The 26,684-nt window shown below is 45.6% G+C and overlaps 1 protein-coding gene across 15 annotated transcripts in view; it reads left to right on the top strand.

The window, feature by feature from the left end:
• LOC135484021 (rap guanine nucleotide exchange factor 6-like) overlaps positions 1-26,684 on the top strand; it is a 73,133-nt gene that overhangs the window by 38,992 nt on the left and 7,457 nt on the right. For 8 of the 15 annotated variants that reach the window (XM_064765100.1, XM_064765055.1, XM_064765166.1 and 5 more), the window contains 22 exons: positions 11,502-11,663; positions 12,158-12,382; positions 12,998-13,102; positions 13,332-13,522; positions 13,909-14,128; positions 14,296-14,460; positions 14,811-14,918; positions 15,099-15,302; positions 15,467-15,575; positions 16,384-16,407; positions 19,039-19,095; positions 20,748-20,997; positions 21,268-21,552; positions 21,710-21,817; positions 22,036-22,270; positions 22,535-22,634; positions 22,919-23,046; positions 23,201-23,284; positions 23,481-23,636; positions 23,919-24,168; positions 24,374-24,709; positions 25,040-25,219. In XM_064765100.1, the coding sequence (XP_064621170.1) occupies positions 11,502-11,663; positions 12,158-12,382; positions 12,998-13,102; positions 13,332-13,522; positions 13,909-14,128; positions 14,296-14,460; positions 14,811-14,918; positions 15,099-15,302; positions 15,467-15,575; positions 16,384-16,407; positions 19,039-19,095; positions 20,748-20,997; positions 21,268-21,552; positions 21,710-21,817; positions 22,036-22,270; positions 22,535-22,634; positions 22,919-23,046; positions 23,201-23,284; positions 23,481-23,636; positions 23,919-24,168; positions 24,374-24,709; positions 25,040-25,219 (3,682 nt within the window). Of the gene's footprint in view, positions 1-11,501; positions 11,664-12,157; positions 12,383-12,997; positions 13,103-13,331; positions 13,523-13,908; positions 14,129-14,295; positions 14,461-14,810; positions 14,919-15,098; positions 15,303-15,466; positions 15,576-16,383; positions 16,408-19,038; positions 19,096-20,747; positions 20,998-21,267; positions 21,553-21,709; positions 21,818-22,035; positions 22,271-22,534; positions 22,635-22,918; positions 23,047-23,200; positions 23,285-23,480; positions 23,637-23,918; positions 24,169-24,373; positions 24,710-25,039; positions 25,220-26,532; positions 26,642-26,684 lie in introns of all 15 variants that reach the window. The other 7 variants (XR_010446417.1, XM_064765108.1, XM_064765061.1 and 4 more) reach the window with 6 other exon arrangements.

Genomic DNA, 26,684 nt, shown 5'->3' with positions numbered 1-26,684 from the left:
CCGGTTCGTCCCCGGCTCGCCAGTCCGCCCCGTCGGACTCGGCGACTGCGGTTTCGTCCGCTGCCGGGACGCTGCCTTCTGCTTCTCCGGCCCCTCGGCCGTCGAAGAAGCAGAAGCCGACCCGGAGAGGCCCCAGAAAGTCTGGTGCGGCCTCTTCTAAGTCCCCCTCCGCTGTTTCTTCTCAGCGGGGGCGAGGCCCCCAGAGCTCTGGCGCCGTTTCGGCGCCCGACTCCGGGGCTCGGGCCGGGCACCCTCCATTCGGAGGTGTGCCCCCCGGGTTCTCTCCTAGGTTGAGCGCCGGTGACCCCCTCATCGGGGCGCCCCCTAGGGAGATTGGCTCCTCCCCCCTTTCACAGGGGGTCGAAGTGAGCGGGACTCTGGACGCTTTGCGTCCCGATCCCCTGGGCGTGGAGCATACCCCGCTGGAGGCAGACCTCCTGATTCAGGAACTCCTCCGGCTACCGGCCGTGGAGTCCTTAGTCACGTCTAAGCCCCCACCTGGCCGGGTTTCCTCCGCCCTCCCCCGTCGGGACCCCCCTGCTGCGGCATTGGGTCGTCCCCCGTCCTCCTCCGGGTTGGATGTGCCTCCGGCAGTGTCTTCGGTTGTGACTGTCTCGTCAGATCACACCGTCACATCTGACCGCTCTGAGGCGACGGGGCGTATCCCATCGGGTTATGAGGCCTGGCAGGCGGCTCACCCCAATTTCCGTCCCCTTCTGAGGACGTCGACCGCCTCCCCGTGGGTTACTGCAGACTCGGGCGTCACCCCCCCTGTTCTGCCGCCCCCTCTTGTCTCGCACGGAGGTGACCTACCCCCCTGGGGTAGGGGTGCGACAATGGGGCATTACGTCCGTTCTAGAGACCCTAGGGTCTGTCCGGACGTCGGGAGGGTTCGCCCCACGATTTCGCCGGTGCGACCCCGTCCCTCCCTGTCTGGCTCTGCGGGTCTGAGCTCCACCCCCTTTGTGGTGAGTAGCCCCCCGCCATCCCTGCCTGCCCCAGGTATGTCCAGACAGGATCCCCGGCCTATCGCACCGGGCCTTACGGCCCAGCAGCGTCAGGTCCTGCAGAGTTTGGCTGCCCATCTGGAGACCAAAAATCTCTCAGATAGGGCCCCTCAGCAGCAGGCCGGGAGACCAGTGGCCTTTGAGCTGCCCCAAGTCCCCATGGAGGTCGACTATCAATTCGATGAGTCGCAATCTTCCATCGGGCAGGCCCCTCAGGCTGACTGCCCCTCTGGAACAGAGGACCCCACCATTGTGGCTGGGATGCGCGATCTTCGCGCGCTCGTCCGGCAGTTCGTGCCGACCGAGCATTGTCCTCTCCCGCCGGTCAACCCCGCGCTCGGCCGTGCTCCCTTCGATCTTTTCGGGGATGCCGACGAGCCGGACTTGGCTGCCGTGCCGGACCGGGCACTCGATGAGTTGCCCCCCTCCCCTGCCTTGATCAGAGCCTCTCATTGGCTCGATTCAACGCTTAGGGACACGGCGCCGTCCTGCGGGGGCCACCAGCGCTCCCTGGTCTCGACTTTGCCGTCGACTGGACCGGGAGCCTGGACGAAGGCGGGGAAGCGCTTCACGGCCACTTCCCCTCACAGTCCTTCGTATAGGCCAGAATACTATAGAGTATCGCCGTCGGGGACTGACCCGGTCTCACTCATCCCCTTGAGGGATGATGTGCAGCTCGCCGGGTTGGTCGTTCCGAAAGTCCTCACGTCTGCTCCTATGAGGGATGCCAAGAACGATGAGGCCCTGGCCAAGGAGACGCAGTCGGTGTTATCGTACGCCGACTTGACGCTCTGTGCCCTGTCCAGGTCGTTGGCTGCGGACGCCACGGATGAGCAACGCATCCTGGCTATGTCCTTACAGCAGTCACTGCAACATGCCAGTGACTTAGCTGCCAAACAAGCAGCCAACGCGGTGCTGAAGCGCCGGGACCTCCTCATCGAGGGGCTGAGTGTGGTCCGCGCCCAGTTTCTGCGCGGGGCCTTGCGGACCGCCCCTTTGGGCGGTCCCTTCTTATTCCACGATTCGCTGCCTGATACCTTAGGGGCTCAGCGCGAGTCGGATAAGAGTCGTGAGGGGGACCCTGCTCCCCCCAGACAGGCCCCCCACCCGCGTTCCTCTTCATGGTCCGCGGGCCGGGGACGTCAGCCGGAGTTTAGACGCCCCCGGGGTGCGTCGGCCTCTCGTGGGCCCTCGGCCTCGCAGGGCTCCTCCGGGTCTTTTCGTCCCCGAGGGCAGACAGAAGCTGCGGCTCCAGCCCGCCCCTCCAATAAGCGCCACCGCTCCTCAGGTCAGGGCGGAGGTGGCGGGCAGCCCAAGCGCCCCTTCCGGCCACAACAGCGGAAGGGTCGCGGGGGCAGGCGTCGGTGACTTGTCACCTTCTCCTCGGGCGCTAATAGGCGACACTCCCTCGGACTCTGTCGTTGGGGGCCGACTGCGCCATTTCGCAGCCTTTTGGGTCGGATGGTGTCAAAAAGGCTCCCCAGTCCCGGACATGCTCCGGCACGGGGTTCGCCTCGATTTTGCCCATCCTCCCCCAACGACATCGACTCCCCACCCGGTATTACCCCCCGTGGACCCGGCCAGGGCCGAAGCCCTTCGGTCCGAGGTCAACTCCCTCCTCCAGAAGGAGGCTGTCACGGTGGTGGAAGACCACTCCTCCCCGGGCTTTTACAGCCACATCTTCTTGGTTCCGAAGAAGTCGGGAAAATGGAGATTGGTCATAGACCTGTCCAGCCTGAACCGGTTCCTCAGGGTACCCAGTTTCAGGATGGAAACAACAAGGTCAGTGGCAACAGCGGTGCAGCCCGACGATTGGGCCGTCTCCATGGACTTGCAGGATGCGTATTTTCACATCCCAGTCCATCCAGACTTTCAACATTTCCTTCGCTTTTACTTCGAAGGCAAAATTTATCAGTTTCAGGCCTTGCCTTTCGGCCTGGCTTCCGCTCCGCTTATTTTCACAACCGTCGTCAGGGCGTTCGCCGCCCCGTTTCACGCCTTGGGCTTCAAGCTCCATTGCTACTTAGACGACTGGCTGCTGCGTTGCCAATCCCGTCCCCGTCTTCTCAAGCAGACTCGGTTCTTGCTCAAGACGGCGACCCAGGCCGGGTGGATAACAAACTTAGAAAAATCCGAGCTAGACCCGTCTCAGGATTTTGTCTTCGTGGGAGTACGTTTCCGTACCAGAGAGGGCCTCATGTCCCCACCTCAGGACCGGGTCACCAAGATCCGGTCTCTGATTCGGGCTTTCCGTCGTCGAGACAGCGCCACAGCCAGACAGTTCCTGTCCCTGCTGGGCCTGCTCAATTCGGCGGCGGACCAGGTTCCTCTCGGTCGCCTGTATATGCGCCCCCTCCAGCTCCTCCTACTCTCGAGTTGGCGCCCCTTCTCGGACCCACTCGATCGAGCAGTAGCACTCCCTTCCATGCTACTGGAGGACGTTTGGAGGTTCTGGGGGACGGGGACGGAGCTCCTCCGCGGGGTGCAGCTCCGTCCGTTACCCCCCCAGATGTCCCTCTTCACGGACGCCTCCCTCTTCGGATGGGGGGCTCACCTGAACGAGGGCGACCTGACCACCAAGGGCACGTGGTCAGGGGAGGAGTCTCGCCTTTCGATCAATATTCTCGAAATGCAGGCTGTCATCCTAGCCGTGAAGGCCTTTTCGTCCCGGTTACGGGGTCACAGGGTATCTCTGTTCTCCGACAACTCGACTGTCGTCGCCTATATTCGGAGACAAGGGGGAACGAGGTCCGACACTCTGTGTCGTCTGACATGGGACCTCCTACAATTTTGTCGTCGGCTGGACATCCAGCTCTTCCCCCGTCACATCCCCGGCAAGAGGAACATCCTGGCGGATGCTCTCTCCAGAGCCGATCGCTTAGTCCAGACCGAGTGGACCCTCCATCAGGAGATTGTGTCCCGGCTGGCCGGGATGTGGGATGCGCCGATTGTGGACCTTTTCGCCACTCGCCTCAACAAGAGATTCACCCTGTATTACTCCCCTCTCCCGGACGACGAGGCCTTGGGAGTAGACAGCCTGTCGGCCTCCTGGGACGGCCTCAATGCTTATGCATTCCCGCCAACCCCTCTGTTGCTGCCGGTTCTGAACAAAGTGGCCTCATCGCGCGTCAGGCTTTGCCTGATCGCCCCTTGTTGGCCGAACCAAGCTTGGTTCCCGGTGTTGCTGGAGCTCCTGACGGACCACCCCCGCAGATTGCCGGAGTGGGACCGCCTGCTATATCACCCGATAGGCCGGGTCTACCATCAGGACCCTTCTTTCTACAGGCTTCACGCCTGGAGACTATCGGGCATTTCCTCCGAGAGAGAGGCTTTTCGGAGGACGTTATCCGAAAAGTCGCTCAGCCTCAGAGACAGTCTACCCTTACATCATACGACAGTAAGTGGCTCGTCTTTCGAGACTGGTGCGGAGAGCACGGAGTTTCTCCGATCGCTCCCACTCTTCCCAACTTCCTCGATTTCCTAAACTTTTTGTTTACGGTTCGGAAGTTTTCGGTCCAGGGGGTTAAGGGCTATCGCTCTGCCATTGCCGTCACCCTTAGACTGACAGGCTCCTGGCAACCGGCTTGGGACGACGCCTTGTCATCGTTGCTTCGCAACATGTCTCTGGAGCGTCCCCGCTCCTTACATTGCGTCCCCAAGTGGGATCTCTCGGTGGTGTTACGGGCTCTTATGAGATTTCCATTCGAGCCCTTGCACCTAGCAGATAGGAAGCATCTTACCTTTAAGACCGTCTTCTTGGTGGCCTTAGCTACGGCCCAGAGACGGTCCGAGCTCCATGCCCTAGCTTTTGACAAGCTAGCCTTCAATGAGAGGGGCGCGGTCCTAGAATTTGTCCCAGGCTTTATTGCGAAGAACCAGGCGCCTTCCACCTCCAGGCGCCCGGTTCTTATTCCATCCCTTTCCAGGGTGGTCTCTCGAGACCTCCCGGATAGAACTCTCTGCCCCGTCCGGGCCTTGAGGTTCTATGTCGATAAGACCAAAGACCCTGCCGTCCGTCTCGGCAGAAAGCGTCTTTTTCTGTCTTATCGCGAGGGATTCACACGGGAGATTGCGCCCGCCACGGTCGCCAGATGGTTGGTGGCCACCATCCGGCAGACCTACTCCATGACTCTTCAGTCTCCGGAGCTTCGCCGCCTGGGTTCCGTGACGGCCCACGAGATTCGTGCCATCTCGACTTCATGGGCCGAATATAGGGGAGTCGCCTTGAACGAGGTCTTGGAGGCGGCGACGTGGAGTTCTCACTCCACTTTCTCCCAACATTATATGCGCGATTGTTCCGTGATGACTGACGGTATGCTGTCTCTCGGTCCAATCGTCGCTGCTCAGCACGTAGTCTAGGTTCTCCCTGCCTAGCCTACCCGCCGGACTCCTCACTCCGGATTCTCCGTCCTTCCCTCTAAAGATGGGGGGGAGGTGCGGACATTCATGCCGGGACGTGGTTCCCCTGTGCATGTGCCCCGTCCGGATGTCTTAGGTTGAGCCGCCTAGACTTTGTGGGTTGTCCCCGCACGCAGAGGGTGGTTACCCTCTTAAGTCCACACATTCTTTTGGCGAGGTGTGTGCTGAGCAAGTACCATGCGATGTGCTACCTTACTCTAGGGGGTAGTTGATAACCTTAGGGCCTTTCCATTATTCTTTTATATGGTGGCCTGACCGTTGAGCCATGAGCATCCCCATTTCTCTTTGGTCTGGTTATCCCGGTCTCACCCGTTGGGTTCTGCTATGCGGCTTGGAGACAGTTCACGTCGCTACATGGTAAGTCACGTTTACCCACCTTCCTTAGGTTGTTGGTATTCGATGCAAAAGTCTGACCTGGGTAGAGTATGAACGACATAAAATTCCCATTTCCTGTGGAAATGTGATTTTATTAGTTCATACCTACCCAGGTCAGACTGCCCACCCGTCCGTCCCCACAGCAACGGGACTTACTTGAGTTGCTTGAGTAAAAAGTACTGGCAATATGGCGGCTTGCACGGTTGATGGGCTGTACAGGGGCGCCGCCTGGACGTAGCCTTGTGAACTGGCTGGTTATTTTCTAATGTAATTAGTTAAATAATTCCTCGGGTAGATCCGATATGAGTACATATGCAAAAGTCTGACCTGGGTAGGTATGAACTAATAAAATCACATTTCCACAGGAAATGGGAATTAGTTGAACTTGAAGTAACAGGAAATAATTCCCTGTCATCATAAAGGATGTTTACTCATCTATACTTTAATTTGATTGGTTGGTATTCAAATAGGCCTGTTTCAATTAGTTGTTCAGATTGAAGTATTATGAAAAGGGTCAAATCTGTACTTGCAAAACATTGGTCTAGTTGAGGTTTCTGGTACTGGGTTTTTCGGTTTGATAAGTTTGGGATATTCCAGGATGGTACTGTTGGACTTTGTTGTGATGCGCCGTCCATTCAGAAGGAAGCGTAAACGTGTAGGGAGGTATTATAGCAGGAATCAGCGCAGACTATGTGATAAGGTAGGATTGTGACATCTCATCTGGTCTGTTCAAAAAGGGAAAAATGCAGACAGAGAAAATTGCTACATGAAGGTCTTAGGCACGAAGCATAGTAGCCCGGCCTGGTGACAAAAAAAAGTCAGAGAGTGTTGAAAAATGGGACAGACTTTATTGGTTCACACCTTTTTCTCACAAGTCTCTGACAAATTCATTCTCCCATTTGGTCCTGAGATACCCGCCATGATGATCTTTATAACCTTAGCTGATAAAAAAGTGAATTCAGTATGTGCCTTGTGATACCCACTTACAGTAAGACATTCCTTCTCTAGTTCTGTGGTATTTTTTGTCCATTAGGCTAGGATGTTTTATTGATATCTTGAGGAAGGCATGTTTTTCCATAATTGTTCGGAGGCGGAGACCGTGTCGCGTGCTTGTGACTCTCTCTACTCACTTGTGTCTCCTTGACTTTTATGGCCTGTTGGCCCCTTCGGTTGTAGACAACCAAGAAAATATACCTTTTTTTTCTCAGAGTATGTCATCCAAAACAGCCTCTTTCAGAGGTGGGATCTGCACTTTTCCTTGCATCCAAGTTGGTTGAGAAAACCCCAAATGGCTACCATGTTGTGTCAAGCCTAAAATGTGTTGATTTTGCCTTCTGACCAATCCATACAACAGCTTCAAAATATCTCTCTGTTCCCCAGCTTGCAACTCTCTCTCTGCTGCAAAGGAGAGCGAAAAGCTCCATTACACGGTTTATTCCGAGGCGGACGTCAATCTCAGAATGTCTAAAAAACATTGAAATTATCCTCAAGGGAGATGACGGAACCATTGTGTCTTCTTCTGCTACATTTTTGTCCAAGTCTTTCTGAGAGTAGCATTAGTGTTCTTGTAGACGCATTTTTTACCAGTTCCTTCATCAAATCCTCAAGGAATTCCTAATGTCATTTGGCCGCTGTCTAGTTTCTTATCTCACTTTAATGATTTAACCCTTGCCGATCGGTGGCAAATTGCAATAGTTGTTCAGAAGTATGTTGTCCTCCCATAGAGGGATGCGATATCTGGAAATTCTGTTCAAACTTTTGCCAACCGCAGTGTTGATTCAAAGTCCTCAAGCTGAAACAGCTTTGGACAATTGCTGTGGACAGAGCCCCATGCCAAAAGGTATGCTGACATTTTGTCTGATTTTAGTATTCAGCAACACATGGAATACAAATGACTTGCCTGTCCTGAAAGGGTTTATTGGTGAATTAATCTTGACCACAATATATTGCTTGACAACAGTTTCGGATAGCTCATATTTCATGAATACGCTCAAGACCTATTGCTTGTCTTGCGATGACCAGTTTTTCACGATCGCCCTTTCAACGCTCGTGATTGTAAGTAATATCGTGAGACTCTCTCGTTCATTTCTTCCAAGCATTTAAAGGTTAAATCCAAACAATGTGACACGTGTACAGCATTTTCCGTGTGTGCATGTGGCAGGGAACGTGCTCCGTGGAAATTCAATTATCTTTCCTAATTGTTGGACCTTTCTTGGTACGTGTTACAAGCCAATTCAATATTCTGACTCATTAGTGTTGAGAACTCATTTCTATCACCTACAAAGCATTTTCCCCGGTTAAAGTGAAGAAACTTACAGATAAAATAATTTCAGTTATTCAAGTAGAAATTGGCACAATTTGTTCAAATTCAACAGCGCCTCGTCTGAATTTTCTCAAATTCTCTTGAGCTTAAGGCTGTGATGAAACATAGCTATCATTGATCCTGACACCTTTCATTTTCAAGTTAGTTTATAACGCCATGAAATGCCGGAAGGGTTTGAAAACACCAGTTGAATTTGTGGCGGTTTATCAACGATGTCTGGCTGGGAGCTATGACATTTTATGAGTGGCTCAAGATCTTAGGCTCCTGACAAGTACCATTAAACCCTTGTGGGGTACGTTTTGAAGTGAGTTTAAGTGGACTAATTCGTCAATGTATACAGCTAGAAGGAGATGTTGTAAGGTTGAACTGTTTGATATCTTGGAGAAATCTTGTTTTAGACTTGGAACCTGGAAACCTCAAACATGAGTGATTCTACAGCAAGTGCAAATGGAGACATTTCTAATTTTGCACCAATTTTGCACCAATTTCGCTTCTTGAAACAAATTCACCGCCCCCGGCATATTACACCTCTACTCAATTCTTCCCCAATAAATTTTACATTGGTTGACTTAAATAAATAAAATGCGCCTTCCGGGTCTAATATTCTCCCCGATTAGTCTGGCAATCATGATAAACATTAATTGCCACTTGTGAGATGATTTCCATCTTTTTTATGGAGAATCTGGTTCCTCTCACTTGGTTTTCTTCCTCATGGTACTAAAAATAGATTCAGATGAGTTCATCAGCTTGATACGAGTGTTCCGCGATATTCTCTCAATATTTCTTTATTATCAATCCACGTTAGTGATCGTCAAGGTTTATTGAGCCAGATGATTAATGCGTTCAGGATAACTAATAAAACCAGTTCGGATATTTGATACATGTACTTGAACGTATTCGTGGAAGTCTCATTATGAATTATTTCCTTGTGCAATCGTGTCTTTACTATACCGTACTTGGAAAACGTAAATGGCCATCCCATTCAAGTATTGCTAGGGCTTATCATGAATGTGCAAGCAGCTGCATGGTGTGAGGCGGTGTTCTTCTTCTGGTCCAGCTCTTCAAAAAGGGTCGAAAGTACAAGCCCAAACCGGGCCGTATCATTGTGCTCTTGAGCTCACATGATCGACTAACTTTATAAACCAAACTCCTTCTCAAGTAACAGGAGCAGCAACTTCCAAGATGGGTCATCTGACATTACTGATAAGCACCTCCAAATGACATTACCTGAACCTTTCACCACAAATAACCGCACGAATATTTCTATCTGACAGCTATAACTAAAACTCAATTTCTAGCGTAATTACATGACTTCTAAACCAACCAAACATCTCTGCACCCTATCTCAGAAAGATTTGATCCAACTTGTTGATATGCATGTTAGCAGTCCAGACAATGATACCTTTATTACACGGTTACTGGCAGCATAATGTGATTGCCGAAGCTGGTAACTAGGTCTCTTCTTGTTAGCACTTCTATTGATAGCGTGCGGATCAATGCTGGCAGGATTGAAAGACAAGATGGCCAATCTGAGAGATGGAGGCACGGCCGATCGATACGCGATCGATACCACACAGCTGCTGAATGACGTAGGCTTCTTTAACCATTTCATGTTGGACACATAACCTTCATGTCAGGCCTTGTCAGGCCATGTGGACGATCAAACCTTGAACATGTTATAAAGTATGGCAGTGGTTGAAGGAGTCAGTGACCAGCTATGTTGCTGACCAGAAGGGAAGCCCAGATATGCAGTTAATAAGCAACCTTGATAGTTATCTGACATCCATTCCCCCTGGCCATGTTTCATGTGTGAAACCCTATAAAGATTCTTCATCAGATTCTTTCTGTCTCAACCTTTGATCATGAAAGTCAAACTTGCTTCAAGGTACATGTCTAAACTTTGATCAGTCTCATTATTCTTCTCCTTTGTGCTGAAAGGTTTGGTAGACGATGAGTCCACCACCTTCCTGACATGTGCCAGTAGTGGACAGGGACATGTCAGGAAGTTATGAAGTAGTCATTCACTAAACGACTCCCTCTGAAAGATTTCAGCTGGGTGACCAGTACCCTGAATTGTGGTACGTGTCATGACAGAGTTTTGTTGTCATGCAATGGGCCACAACTGAAGAGTTGGTGGGGATAGACATTGCTGTCTACAACAGAGCCTGGCTCCCAATACTGCCAAAAGAAAAAGAAATGTGTGGTATTGTCAAGAGCAAAGCCGTCAAGAAGAAGATATTGGGAACATGTCTGGAACGTGGTGGATCATTGACATATCCCTGAAGGTCGCATTCGCAAGTCAGCCAACCAATGTAAAGAATTCAGACTCTGTCCCTCTTCCCATTGCTGTGATTAATAGATATGACATCACAAAACAACTCTCATTCTGCAAGAAAGTTTCTGATCACCTTGACTCTTTGTTGAATCACATTGAGTGTGATTCGTCAAGAAGTTGGCTACATTGGCAATTTCATCCTAAGTTAATAACGCCTACAATGCATTGATGTACAACTGGAACTGGAATCACGATCATGGAATGGAATCGTCAAATGTTTTCTGCATGATCTATCATCAAAGGGAATCAGAACTGCCTTTGTCTCATAAGATTACTGTGGTCGTGGTTGTTGATCACTGATAATGAATAGGCGTGGGTCAGTCTGTCACGGGATGTTTGATCACCCATGTAAGATTTACATTGTTTGCTGGCAGTGTGACATTTCCATCTGTTTACATTTATTCACTGTCTCCTTTGCATTCAAAGGTTAAGTTATGGGTTTTTGCTTTGGTCCCACCTAAACACAAACTGTTATATGGCTTTTCAGCCCAACATGCCCAATGGCAAAACTGTGGTATTCATGATATATTTAGCATTATATTCTTGATAAAGGAAGCCAACTGCTGCTTCTTAATTTCCTTAGCATGTATGTGAGCTATCTTGCCATGAGCACTTCGATAACTGCTTGGATTTTTTCATATAGCTTTGGACAGCTTGTTGTTGAAGCCAGAGCTGCTACTTTTATAGGCTGTATTTTATACCTTTGGCTCAGTGGAACCCCAGCGAACATCATCCAAGTGTGGAAGGAAATCAAAAATGTGGTCGGGACGAAAGACCAGAGGCTTGATCCACCTTGTGGAAGACAGGAGAACATGGTGCTGCTTTAGTCAAATGTGGAGGGTCACCCCAAGCCCAATCACCATTTGTCTGGGAGATACAATGATGATCGTGATGATGATGATCGTGATTTGATGCCTGATCAGAGAAATTGACAACCAAGGGGAATGATGAAGAAAGCAGAAGATACAGTCTATGATTGTAATTGCATTTTTAAGGTCTGATCTTTCAATTCTGATGTTCTTTACTGTCTTTCTCATTGCAGATTGACTATCCTGATGTGCACTTGATGAAAACGAGTCAACAACCGCCATGTGCGAATATGAATTATGATCAAATGTTACCTAATAATCACAATGATACCCAGATGTCACATGAAGTAAGGAGCGCAAGGGGCAGACACGCCTCCGAGGGGTGTATAGACACGGTGAGTCGTCCAAGAGACCATAGACTGAGTTTCTGAAGTCAGTAGGCCTACGTCAGACAGTACAATTTATTTCGTCATCTGATGTCTTCAAACACATCCAGGACATTGGTTTGTATACAAAATGAGACAGTATTCGCAACCAAGTCAATACCAGTGAAGACTGCTTAGAAACCAAGCCAAGATGTGGACATTATTTCCACCTCATCACAGCCTTGTTCTCATTCAGGCAACATGGCCTGATCCCGCTCTTGGAAATCACTACTAATTGACATACGATCTGCTCTAGATAGTCAAAGGACGTCTGGCAGATTGGCCATCTGATCTGGTCGAAGACTTTCCCACGGGGGACAGCTACAGCTATGTCGACTTTTACCTCAAGTAGGACTCCGGAAGATTTTGTAAATTTGACTGTTGGCAGTGTTGCTGCTGATTTGGTTGTCCTCGTACTACCATTATTTTGCAAACCTGATTTAACCTAAGTGTTTACATTCTAGCTGGAGTTACCCGTGCCTATGCTGCCTCGACATGATCAGTTCCAGCGTACTGACCAATACCTCAAGAGAAACTCACGCGCCAGTGACACGTCGAGTGCGTACTCTGGCTCCGACATGATGCAGTCGTCCATCGATGACCAAGATATGACCGTGGATCTGAGCGGATTGGCCGAGAGTTTGGTTGATTCGGATGACGAAGAGGGAAGTTATGCAGAGTCAAATGATGTAAGAATCAGGGCCGTGTTTGTCATCAATCAGCATTAAGAAGGGGGAGATTGATGTCATGTACTATGCCGTGATTGTCATGAACAACTTTCATTAATGAGAAGGCTTTATAATACAGTAATGTTCTGTCGTGCTCGGCACGATAACGCGGAGATCATGACTTTGTACTTTTCTTGTCTTCACGTTGGAGTACATGTGTCTGAGCACATGTTTTATCAACTGCTAGTATAAAAGAAACACCCTAAAGCGCGAGCAGCAGTTTACGCTAAAATTTTGAAAATCGGCATTGTAATCCAACCTCGACTTGGATGTACTGTACATGTGTCCCATACAGAGTTGAACCTGTTTTTTTACCAATATGTATATCTCTTTGCAAGTATTTGTAAGTATTCAGGGATGGATTAGCCTTATCAATTTAGTGATCAAATCAAGTCTTAGTGCGCCAAATTTTCTTTTCTCATGCATTGTAAATTGGCTAACATTTTTCCAAACTAACGGTAGAATGGTAGGAAATTGTTCATCGCTTGATAATTGTAGCTTCTTACCAGCATATTATCACGAACCTTTGATTGAGTTTATACCTCGAGTGACCAGCTAACCCTCATGTTCTTGCAGTCGTATGTGGTGCGAGATACGGTTAGGGAATGTCTTGAAAAGGATCCCGCAGACAGGAATGAAGATGATATTGAGATACTGCTGGATTTCATGCAGCATTTTCCCGTAAGTAGAATTCAGTTTTTTTCAAAATTTGCGCTTCATTGACATTTGGTTCAATATTACACTAAAGTGACGAAAATGGTGGAGAGAGTGAGTCTCTAACTCAGTAGGAAAAGTGAAGTTTCCCAAATCTAAATGGGTGTCAGCTGTATTTAGTGCCATTTCCCTGAAATAAACGAGCTGATGTTGGTCATGTGGCATCTTAACTTAACAGATCTTATTTCATCTTTAGGCATTTATGAATATGACATTGGCAACAAGACGCGAATTCTGTGCCGTCATGGTGTTTGCCGTTGTTGAAAAAGCCGGGACTATCGTGATGAACGATAGTGAAGAATTAGACTCTTGGTCGGTGATATTGAATGGTCAGGTTGAGATCGTCCGCCCCGATGGAAGGATAGAGGAGCTGACTATGGGTGACAGGTGAGCTTTCAATGAAACCAGGGATGTGGGGTTTCAAACTGGACTCCACGAGCCATGTCCTCAGAATGAGACAAAAACCGAGATTTCTATTGCCTGGGCAAACACACCATCGTACGGAGGGAAAATCTGGTGATTTTCATGAAATATCTTGTTAGTAGATACTTGTAGATGTCTCATAGACATCTAAAATAGACATCTGTCAGATGATTGTTAGCCAATTCATGTCTATTGATGTCTGCTGATTTCTATTAGACCCCCAAGTACACCAATAAATTGATTTAGATAAGACATTGATCTAAAAACTTTCTTTAAATGATGTTCATTGATGTCTATTGAAAAATTGAAATTCACAGTTGGGTTTTGAACATTCCTTATTTATATTTCAGTTTTGGTATCACCCCGACCATGGAAAAACTCTATCACAAGGGTACCATGCGAACTATGATCGATGACTGCCAGTTCGTGTGTATAGCGCAGGCAGATTACTACCGGATTCTCCACCAGGGGGAGGAGAACACCATCCGCCATGAGGAAGAAGGCAAGGTTACCCTTGTCACTGAGAAACGTCTCCTTGATGGCGGGAGGAAGGCACAGATAACCATTAGGGTGAGTTTCTCGAAGGCTCTCTTCACAAATACCTCTTATTACACACATGAGGTCAATTTGGAAGTCGTACAATACTCTGTATTGAACTTCACTGTCGTGGTTTCTTTCTTATGCCGGAATAATGTGCCAAGATTCAAGTAAAAATGTTCTAATTTCCTCACTTTCAGGCGACCGCTGAGAGACTGATGACTCACTTGGTGGATGAGCATTCATCCGTCGACCCAACCTACGTAGAGGACTTCCTGCTCACTTATCGAACGTTCCTCAAGAGCCCAGTGGATGTAGCCAATAAACTATTACTGTGGTTCAATGACCCCATTCTAAAGGACAGAGTAAGTTGGGGGAAACGTCTTTTAACTCTTCAGGCAGTGGTGGTGCCAAGTTTGCAAAGGTGCTCGATCCAGTGATTGGAATGGGATGAAAGATAGGACAACACCAGGTCTACCATACACCTAAGGTTAACACATCGTGTGTAGGATATAATCAGTTGGTGGATGATGCCTGAGCCAGATCAAACATATAGGCTGATTGCCTTTGACTGTTGAGAGTGTGATTTGAAGAGGACAGTAACCTACTGTGAGAGATGCTGTTACCATCTCCAGCACACAGTGCCCATCCTCCTATGAATTATCTTGCCCTCCCCTTGTGCAAGCTCTAAACTGACACTATCTTATCCCTGCAGGTTACGCGTGTGGTGCTTCTATGGGTGAACAACCACTTCAATGACTTCGAGACGGAGCCCGTCATGAGTGACTTCCTGGAGAAGTTTGAGAAACTCTTAGAACGAGAGGTATGAGGCTTTTGATAAAAAAGTTGCAATCTGTAATCACTTTAGAAGGGTAGCAGGAGACATTGCATCCTGACGTTTCTCATAAGAACAGTATGCTTATTTTCAAGTTGATGGAATGAGTTTTCATTCAGATGTTTAAGTTGGTTAAAACTGCAGCATATTTCTTCTCACCCCTTTCAGAGAATGTCAGGTCAGATGCGCTTGCTGAGTATAGCCTGTGCTGCCAAGGCCCGGCCACGGACTGTAACACTGACGAGGTCAACGAAGGATGAGATCCTACACTTCTCGGTGCTTGGTGGCTTGGAACGCAACTGTGGGATATTTATTTCAAAAGTGGAGCGAGGGTCCAAAGCGAATGAGGCAGGCCTCAAACGAGGGGACCAAGTAAGTGCCAAGGATGATCTATACCCATCAAACTTTTATTTTTATGGACCTGTATCTTTAAAGGTTTACATGAGTACATGCACCTTCATTCCTGACACAGGCACTGAAATGTGATGGTTGTTTCAGCTCTGAATGCTTGCTTGACTCTTTGCCTCCCATTTCAGCTTATCGAGGTGAACGGATACAACTTTGAACAAGTCACGCACATGAGAGCACTGGAAATACTCCGAGGGACCACACATCTGTCAATCACCGTGCGGTCAAATCTCCTTGGTAAGAACATGACACTATCACTCAAATCTTAACAAAATAACACATTCATCGTAGCCAGTCTTCAACCCCATGAATCCCGTCCTTCCCACCTAACAAATTCAACCAGTCGTATGCATCCTTAAAAAGTAAATGTCTCACATGTCCATTATAACAAAACACACTACTAGCTCAAAGCCTGTACGGGTAGAGGCCACTGTTGGTGCCAATACCCAGTACCTTATAACCAGCACTGGTGCACTTAAGTGGCCTTGTGGTAATAGACGACATGTAGTTATTGCACAATTAGAAGTCATTTTATAGGGTATTTAGGGTCAATTGGAGAAATGGTTTGGCACTAATTTACAAGTTTGTCTGGTCAGGCGCCCTTGGCTAATTGGGGTTCAATTTAAATTGTGATTTCTACAATGTCCATTTGTGTACGTGGAAATGGGTATCAATTAACAGGTCAATAAAGTAAAATGATGTGACGTCCCTCAAGGTTGGTTGAAATTTGGGATAGTACAATGAAAGGTTGAAGAATGACTGGATACAAATCACACAGGCTATTTCAGCAGGTGCTCAATACATCCCAGACACCACATAACTCACACAATGATGATATTGTAAAGTGTTGTGATGTTGGCAGTGATATTGATCGACCCAATGGCAAGCTTCATCAGTGTCCTGTCGTTGTGCTTGGATTGATACCTTTTGCTCCAAAATAGGTTTGGTCAAAATATTCAAATTTGTCTATCAGTCTCAAGCATGTCAAGTCTTACACAACTTTGCCGTAGATCTCCATAGACAATCTTCATGTTATCAATTGCAGGACAGCGATTTCTTCCCCTCTGTGGTAAGTTCAGCACACTGGTCACCTCCGACACTCATGACCTGTAAACAAAATAAAAACCTCCCCGCATACCCCTGCTTCACAATTATCCTGGGTTGTCACGGAAAGTGTATGTTCATTCTGATTATCGGATTTCTTGACCAACTCGTTGTAAAATATACCTAGTCACTTACACTTTTGTGTTGTTAACTTGTACCACTTGCCACACACCTGACCTTGATGTTGTAATCTAGATCCCACTTTAGACGCTGTCTTAAATGGTATGCTTTTAATATTCTGTGATGGGTGCAGACAAAATGGATCTATTCATAACTTTTAAAATCTTCCCGAAAAAGACACTCCTTGATCTGTAATTGCTGCTGACTTGTTACTCACTGCAGAAGAAGGACAGTCACATGCTGATGTCTCTGGTCAGACGAGATTGATAACTGATGACGACTAATCATTCTCTAAATTGCAATAAATCAAATATGCCTCCCTCAGCTGCTAAAGATGATGCCATGCCATGTTGAAGTCAGAAAAATACAAACACAGGCATAAAAATATCCGATAATCAGCATGTTATTGATTTGTCATCTGTCATGTGATCTATTTAAAAACTGATCAGGTTTCTTTCTCATCACATGTCAACAGTTAAGTAAACCATGTATCGTCATCATGCCGTATTGATCAGCAAGACATCGTCATTTATTAACGGCCGGCAAAATCTCATTTATATTTTGCGCCGAACTATGCTAACTATTTGTCGGTATGTCGGAGATAATTGGATAAAGTGATATCATTCATCTCAATCAATCAATCGTTTGGTTGCCGAGCAACGGGTCCTAGCAAGAATGTGATTGGCTTTGACAGGCGGTATTGATACATTGGTGCCCAAGCCCCTTTACATAACAATTCTTTGATTAATCTTCTGGGATGGCTTTTTCCCATCAGTTCGTTGGATTTTCTGCTCAATTGTTTTTCCAATGCAACATTACCTCTTACGTGATTGGTTTAACCCTATAAGACAGTTCCTTAATGAGAGACTTTAAGTTTGTCTCCTTTTGGCTCCAATGGGAGTGTTGATGACAGGATGCTTGGGGACTTGTAATCTACTTTCAAATGAACATACCTTTCTCCTCCCAAGTGAAGCACGGGGGTCATGCCTATACAGACATTCATACCATCATTACAAGACAACAGAGAAACAGACATCACACATATATTAACAATCATTACAATACAATAGAGAAACAGACATTCACACATATATTAACAATCATTACAATACAATAGAGAAACAGACATTCACACATATATTAACAATCATTACAATACAACAGAGAAACAGACATTCACACATATATTAACAATCATTACAATACAATAGAGAAACAGACATTCACACATATATTAACAATCATTACAATACAACAGAGAAACAGACATTTACACATATATTAACAATCATTACAATACAACAGAGAAACAGACATTCACACATATATTAACAATCATTACAATACAATATAGAAACAGACATTCACACATATATTAACAATCATTACAATACAACAGAGAAACAGACATTCACACATATATTAACAATCATTACAATACAACAGAGAAACAGACATTCACACATATATTAACAATCATTACAATACAACAGAGAAACAGACATTCACACATATATTAACAATCATTACAATACAATAGAGAAACACACACTGGGCTGAGGTGAATGCTTGGAGCAAGGCATGCGTGGTCTGGTCAGGCTAAGGTTTAGCTGGGTCCAGTGCAATGGTCACAATCTGTCCGTCTGGCTGTAAGCTGGTATACATCTTTCCTGTCTGTCACATTTAACTGTCATTATCTGATTAATGTATGTGCTTGTTGTAATGAAAATGTGCCAATTGTTGGATGTCACAAGTCAAGAAGAAGTGGGCAGATCTGTTGCTTTTGTTTTGCTGTTTAAGGGACCATTACTAAGCTGTTTTGACTTTTAATAACATGTCTGTGGTGTTTATGAAAATAGATTAAGAGGTTTTGGCATTGAAGTATTAAAACAGATATTGACTGTTGACATTCAACTATTGGCACATTCTGGCTTTTGTCATGTTACTGTCAATCACATGTTGGGGCGGTGTTTGAAAGATCTAGTGTCTAATGTAAGACCATGACATGATGTGACCCAGAATGCCAAAAACGTTGATCAGTTTAATAGCTATTGGTATAGCATTGACTGCATCTCTTTTAGAGCACCCCTAATCTGAATGTTGTCGCTTCGTGTCTGCCTCTTCTATCTATTGCTTTAGGATGTTGAATGGGAGTACAAGGTCCAACCTCTTCTTTCAGGTTTATGTGGGTGTAATGGTGCCTTGGACTGAATTGAAATGCCACCTGTTGGCAAATCAGAACTGAAAGCCTCTTGAGGAAATGAAAACAATATTGCACTTAAGAGAGGAAGAAGGATGTGAAAAGTGAACACCATGATGTTGAAACAGCAGTTTTGAACTGCGCAGTAGAAGTCAATCGTTTCAGTTCACTTGGGATGACTTCAGTTCTGATTATGTTCAACTATTTCAGTTCTCTCTTCTTGCTGTCTACTGATGCCAATAAATATCACTTTGTAAACGTGGTTGTCATTTTCAGGTGCGCCCTGGTTTGCCTCCTCGTCAGGTCAGCCCCTTCTTGATCTTGGAATAAAGTGTAGGTCACCCTTGTTTACTGGGGTCTACATGTATTTTTAGGCCTGCTTGATATAAAATATCCTGCCCATGACTGATGGTTTCAATGACAGATTTCATTTTGTTCATTCAGCTGAGAAACTGGCTCTTGGGCCTCTTGTTTTTTGTGCATCTTTACCTTAAAACATTTTCATCGGTGCAAAACGACCGTCAGTTTTGGGAGGGTTGAACATGTATTGGGTTAGCGGCTGGTTATGTCCCCAGGAACAGATGGCTTGCATGACACCCTACCCATTGAAGGATATGGGCAAATTCATTCCAAATCAATGTTATCTGAATGTTTGCATAGTGAAATATGTTGATGAAATGTTCATATTTCTATATGTAACTGGGGAAAGCTGTTTGTGTGGTAAAATAGGAAGGATTTTAGTTGATAGTTTGGATGTTCTCAGTTTCTAAAACAAGCTTGTAGATCATGGACTCGTGGATGAGGGTTCTTTGTTTACAAGTAGACAAACATGATAGTAAGAGTGTGCATGGGTGTTCTATAGGTGCTTCATAACAAAAGAATTCAATTTGAATTTGAATTGTATGCATGATCCATGTAAAAAGGCACGTTGTATTAGCTAGAAAAGGAAAAGGAATTTTCCGTGGGAGAATTCCTGTGGCTGCATGTCTGCTCATCAGTTATGATGCCAAATGTGGCACAAGTTCTGCCCCTGAGTTATCAAATGTCTGCATGTAATGAGAGACTCTGTTCCCAAAAGGTGGCAGCCTGACACAATACAGAACCTCTTCTGAATGAAACTTACATTGGACTGCTACTTATAACTACTGCCATCAACAAGTAATAATGTTCCCCATTGTTTCAAAGGAACTACACATTTGCTAGTTTTCTTGTTGTTCTTTTAATGGGGTAGGTTTTATTAGCTATCCTACTGCGCAGGACATCTCTTTGGTCAACTATCTCACAGCGCAAGATGCCTTTATAGTTTTGGCATATTTCACTTATCAACTTTCTTATATTTACTTGTAGCTTCTTATCCTAAGAAAGGTTTGAAGTCGAAAATATTTAACAAATTTGGATCCAATACAAAGCATGATTTTCAGCATTTTTGAGGTGTTTCATTTCGGCCAGTTGCATTAGATTTTGAATATACATGTAGTCTTAGTAAAGTGTGGGTAAATATTGTAGCAGAAACTTTGATGGTTTTGATGGAAAAGTGTTGTAAAGCTGTCTCAGTGTCATTGTGTTTTCATGCTACATGTATTTCGATGTTGTTTCAAAGACACACAACATACTCGCACACAGAAACCTCACTTCTCAAATGACCTCATTCCTCAGTGCCCTAATACCTCAGTGCCCTGCTGGCTTTACCTTTCAGTATCTCTCTTTCTTCATATTTGAATTACTTTTCAGTTCAACTTCTACAATGACACTGAGGATAAAATAGAGTTTCAACTGTATGCCCAATTGTGGTTGAATTAGTTAAAAACGTCAACAGAAAATTATGCAACCCACTTTTGAATACCAGTTTATATATGGATTTACTTGCATTTGCACAGATAAGATTTTGATTAGTACCAAGTTACATGGATGAAATAAAGACCAACCAAACATATCTGGCTGAAAAATGTCATGAATTCTCATCAGTTTTGTCGTTCTACTTTCAGCATTCAGGGATTCCATTCTTCAGCCAGAAAATGCCCCATCACGCCCTCTCAAGAAACACCAAATCCAGAAACTACAATCAGACCCACGGCAGAGATTATCGGTGCCTGATCTGGACGGGGTGCCACCGGTCATCTCCCAACAGAAGGAGAAGAAGGCCGACAAGAAAGACAAGGGCATGAATGCGACTCATAAGACCAAAATACGGAAGGCTCTCATGAAGATGAATATATTACCAAAGAATGGAAACAGGTATGCTCACACTCAAGATGATCAGATCTTGATTGCCCATTAGGCTTAAGTCACCACAAGAAATGATCGATTCAGATACAGAAAAGACATTCAGTATCAATATTGTCAATTGCCGCTGTCAGTAACATGCTGTGCTGTGCAACTCAACTTATTTGCTCCAAAGCTGTGGAGATCTGTGTTTCATTCAGCTAGAACCAGTTCACCAAAGCTGTAGAGACAGCGCTCCTATAAGTAGGTCTTTGATCTAATTGTGTCTTCTCTCGTTTGCAGTGATAACCTTGGCGTGTCAGATGAGACGTTCCTCTCCAGATCTCGGGCCTCATCTGGGTCCTCTCACAGTTCCTCCACGCTTGGCTCACATCTCAGCGCCAGTAACCCAGACCTCACCTCATACGCCTATGCGTTTGACGACTCCAAAAATGACTTTCCAGAGCATGTTTTAAAAGTGTTTAAATCGGATCAGATGTGTAAATATTTTCTTGTACATAAGGAGACGACGGCTCGGGAGGTGGTCATGTTGGCCCTTCGGGAGTTTGGAATAACAGATCCAAGCAGGTAAGAGGGAAAATGATGGGTCTCCTGACCTTGGCCACATTCGAAAATGGTGGATGTGAAGACTTCTTTTAAAGATCAGATAATCTGAATGAAAACAGTGACAGTCCTGCATGATGATGAGAGAATCTATAATTGACTGAACGTTTTCTCCTTTCAGTAATTACTCACTATGTGAGGTGATCGTTGAAGGCGAGAATTTTATAAAACAGAAGAGATTACCAGACCAGTTGTCCAATCTTCCTGATCGGATCGCCCTCAATGGCAGGTAGGTACTGAAAACAAGAGGAGAATTCTCACAGTCTTCGATTGTTTGGGTCACTTTTGTGTGCCACTATGTTTGGGTCCCAAGTGGGCTTATTTGTGCTCTTTAAGAAGGGAGGAGGAGAGAGGAACTACCTTCTTATATTTCTCTTTCAGTAAACTTCATAGCAAGTTTGCGTCTATTTCTGTGTGATTTGACGAGGACTTTATTTCCTGTTGCAGATATTACTTGAAAAATAACATGTCAACAGAGACGTTAGTTCCTGACGACATGGCAGGGGAGCTGATGAAGGAGAATGTGATAGGACTTCTACAGTTAAACAGCACACAGATCGCTGCTCAGCTCACCCTCGACGACTTCCAGATATTCCAGAATGTTGAGTTGACAGAATATGTGGACGATCTGTATGAGTTGAAGTCGAGATTCGGCATACCAAACTTAAAGAAATTTGCTGAGGTAAATTGTGTTTCAATCGTTATTCCATTGGTTGTGAATGTATTATAGGACAACACTAGACCTTCTTGCTGTAGATCTACATACTTTGAGGGAGTGTCATGCTCTTTGTGAAGTTTGGGAGCAGCCTAGCCAGGAATTCAACAGAAAGTATCAGAGGCGAGAGATCGTAACACTTTTCAAATTGTAAATGACTGAGAAAAGATTGTCTTTTGCTGCTTTGATAAATCTCTTGTTTGGTTCTTATATTGTGTGTTCATCTTTTAGCTCGTGAATCGTGAGATGTTCTGGGTGGTGACTGAAGTGTGCAGTGAACAAAACTTGATCAAAAGATCAAAAATAATCAAACATTTCATCAAAACTGCAAGTAAGTAAGAAAACATTTCAATCTTGCACTTCAACCCTGCTTGTTGCAATGGCTGAGGTTTTGTCATATGAGAATATGGTGCTCATGAATCACCTACCACTAACACCCATGTTGAAAAGTCTTACTGACATGGGTGGGTGGAGTGTGGGAAAGAGAAGTGACAAGATGGTCATAAGGAGAGCCGGGGAAGGTCTAGGTTCTGAATGATTCAAACACAATCTTCATTCAGGTATGAATTGATCTTGTAATTTGTGTTTCTTATGATGTCTCAATCAATGTTTCAGAGCACTGCAAGGAATGTAAGAACTTCAACTCGATGTTCTCCATCCTGAGTGGACTCGGTCATGGTTCAGTTTGCCGGTTACGACAGACCTGGGATAAGGTGCCAAATAAATACATCAAAATGTTTGAGGTAAGTAACTCTCCATCTCCAGGCAATATTAGGTGTCGAGAATCTTTACAAGGCACCATATGACATTATGACAGATGTGGTATCGGGGGACCAACCATTCTCTATTCCCTTTATTTCAAGTCATCAATAAAATCATGGTTTATGTACTTTTCAGGATTTACAAGATCTGATGGATCCGTCGAGGAATATGTCTAAATACAGGAATCTTATTCACAATGAACACCTGCACCCACCTATGGTAAGTATCTCATGGGCCTTTAGAGTGGCTTGAAAAAGAGTAGGTTTGTTCTTGAGCTAGACACTTAACAACTGCAATGACTTGATTCGGGTTAGGGTTAGTCAACAATCTTTTGGGTGGTTCTGACATTATCAGCACCAATTATAGTTATGAACTGTCTCCCTCCATTGCATCAATGTCCCCCTTTCTTTTGTAGATTCCATTTTTCCCCGTTGTGAAGAAAGATCTGACATTTATCCACCTTGGCAACGACTCATCTGTTGATGGCCTCGTCAACTTTGAGAAACTCCGGATGATTGCGAAGGAGATACGAGCAATAGGGCACATGTGTTCAGCTAAATATGTGAGTGGTGTAAGTTGTTTGTAGAAGTGATAGCATGGGTTGGTGGAGTTTGGAGCAGTATTTTAGCCTTCAGGACATTCATATTTGGCACCTGAACTTTGGTTGTGTTATTCACTCTGCGGGAGAGTGGAATTCATCAGCACTAGCATTCTTCAAAAGCGTATTGAAAGTTGAAAATGTAGATTACTGGCGTTTCAAGAAGGTTTCTTTGACTGTTGTTTTTATCAGATCTTTTTAAGATCAAGCTTTGATACCTGTCATCTACATGCTATGCATTTGTTTCTTCCTCAGGACATGAGTTCCATGTTCATCCGACCCGGCATGAACCTGAACGCCTTCGCCATGTTCACCCCCTCAGCGACAGTCGCCAGCGTAGCAACCATGAGGCGGAAGTCTCGACGGGCCTCCACGATACCAAATCCCAAGAAGATGTACGAGGAGGCTCAGATGGTACGGCGGGTCAAGACGTACCTCAGTAACCTGACCGTGATCTTTGATGAGGAGAAGCTGAAGGAGTTGTCACATCAGTGTGAGGCCCCTGGTAAGTCATTTTGAATGGATAGAAAGATCAAGTGGCCATCCATTGCTTTCGAATTTTGAGTGAGTGAATCTTGGCTTTAAAGTACCAGAATAACGTCGACATGTTTGATTGAGATGAGGTGGAATGTTACTTTTGTTTCAACTTTTACATAGAATTCCTCAGTTTTTCAGTCACATCTTCAAACTTGTCATTCATTGATTTCCAGCCCCAAACTTGCGAAAGCGTGACCAATCCCCAACACTGAGCACAGTGAGCTCGAACTCGGACAACCAACGACCAAAATTCGGTGCTTCGTCCCCAGAAGCGGTACGGAAGCTGATGTCTCTATCTGGGAAAAGTCGGCCATTGAATCCGAAACATGCCTACCTCCCACCTCCAAGTAGTCCCAATATTCCTCGACGGCAGGGACAGTTAGGCCCCCAGGGGTCGCCACGTCAGGTCTTACCTCATCCACATCCTCATCCTTCCATTCATTTGTCACCAGAGAGTTCATCGGTGGTCAGTCTCAGCAGTATGGCACTAAGAAAATCAAAAACATCAGGTAGGAATAATCCCTTATTCTGTGCAGCAATTCCAGTGAAGTGTTGAAGGAAATAGGGTGGGATAACTATGTTTTGGGTTGAATGAGAGATCAAAGTGAAGATTCCTTGTACACGGCACCTATGCCCAGGGGAAGCAGATATCCAATCTAACTATCTAGTCAGAATGATTAAAAACTTGAAATGGATTCAACCTCACTGTCGTAAGGCACTGTTTGAACCCAGTGATGGTCTAACATAAGTGCTCACAATAGAGAAAGCTCCGCATCCATATTTCAGTTTGAACAATTGATCACTTTCCAGCTGCTCACCTTGTATGGTTCACCTTGCAGGTTCTGTAGGATCAGGGGAATCAGACAGCCCAACTAACAGTATTGGTAGCTATCAACATCCATTCGAGACCGACTCGGGTCACAACAGTGTCACATCATCCAACTTTGATGCACACAGCACAAGTTCTATCGGCTCGGGTAACTCACCTCCTATGCCACGGCGGGGTGCACCCCCTACTGGTGAGTACTGGAACTACAATTTCTAGTGACTTTCGTGCTTTGTAACTTTTTGTGGGTGTTTGTTGAATTTTTCATCTGTCTAGGGTGTGTTTTTGATGAGGATGAAATCAAGATGAATGAATGGTTGAAACCTTGGATACTAGATTCTAATGGTTTTCATATCATTCACGCTTGGTTTCATGCGGTTCACCAATTTTCAGCCAATGCTGCTTACATGGCTTATGCTAAATAGAGGTGCATTAAAATAGAGGTAGAGGTGCATTAATATAGAGGTAGAGGTGCATTAAGACAGAGGTGCACCAGAGTAGAGGTGCGGCAGAGTCCTCTTCCGTGGAGGCATTGTGTCTTGGGCAGCATTTAACGTTTGGTGGTGGTCATGTGATATGTTGTGCCTTTATCTAAGTATCGGTAACATGAAGTGTTCTTTTTGATAATCACCCGAGTTTGTCATAAAGTCTTGTCTGAGTGGTTTGTGTAAGTGAGAGTGTCAGTACTCAGAAGAGGTCCAGAGTCTAATGACTTGTTTTATGCATTTCTGACTTAAGAGTTGTTTGAATTGGTGTCGGCCATCACCAGTGTCAAGTTGCAGCATTACTGTATTAGGGTTGTTGTATCAGGAAATGATGACTTCAATTAGTAGTGAGAAGTGGCTTCAACTAGTGATGGCTGGCAGTAATTTCCCCTTTCCTCGACTGTCATGATTCCACTGGAAATTTGTTTCCATTAATCGCTGAAAGGCGTCAGAAACCCATAACCTTAGCTTGTTGTAGTTTGCTCTTCAAACTCTTGGTGCATTGAGCAAGTTGGTTCACTTCCCTGAAATTCCAGTTCGGCATGGATAGTCATTTTGAAACAGTTAGAATTTGCACTCCTTTGTCATCAAACTTTTAGAACATGTAGACGTAGACTCTTCCAGCACCAATTCCAGCTTTGTACCATTTAGCTGTGATGCCTCTATGACCCCCAACGTGTCCTTGCAACTCTGTTTAAATAGTACTTATTTTTGCAAAACCATGTTGTACAGTGAGACTTCGTAGTTAGCCCTCCCCACCCTCTTCTGAAAAATTGGTTGTCGGACATTGGATGATGACCTATAATTGTGTGCACTGCACTACCTGATGTATATCACACGCATCAACACCGTAAAAATGAGCTGCTCCTGGTGAAGTCTGATAACCTGAATGATGAATCTGCTGATATCTAGATGAAACAGTGAAGGTTTAATATCAGTCTGATTCAAGATATTCGTGTCGCGGTTGAACCTTGTTGCAATTGTTCCATATTCTGCTCAATTTCGTATTATTCTGCCATAGCCTGGCGAGCATCGAGGCTGTCTTCCCGGCGCCCAAAGCGCTCACAGTCCAAACGACGCCTCGCCGCAAGTATGCTCATAGATCTTGCCAACATTGCGGCAAACGTGGGGTGAGTGCTACCGATGCTTATGGTCGTCATGGAGAATGCGCTT

This window comes from Lineus longissimus, chromosome 1 (genome assembly GCF_910592395.1).
Source record: "Lineus longissimus chromosome 1, tnLinLong1.2, whole genome shotgun sequence".
Classification (NCBI taxonomy): domain Eukaryota; kingdom Metazoa; phylum Nemertea; class Pilidiophora; order Heteronemertea; family Lineidae; genus Lineus; species Lineus longissimus.
This window is presented reverse-complemented; position numbering and strand designations above follow the sequence as displayed.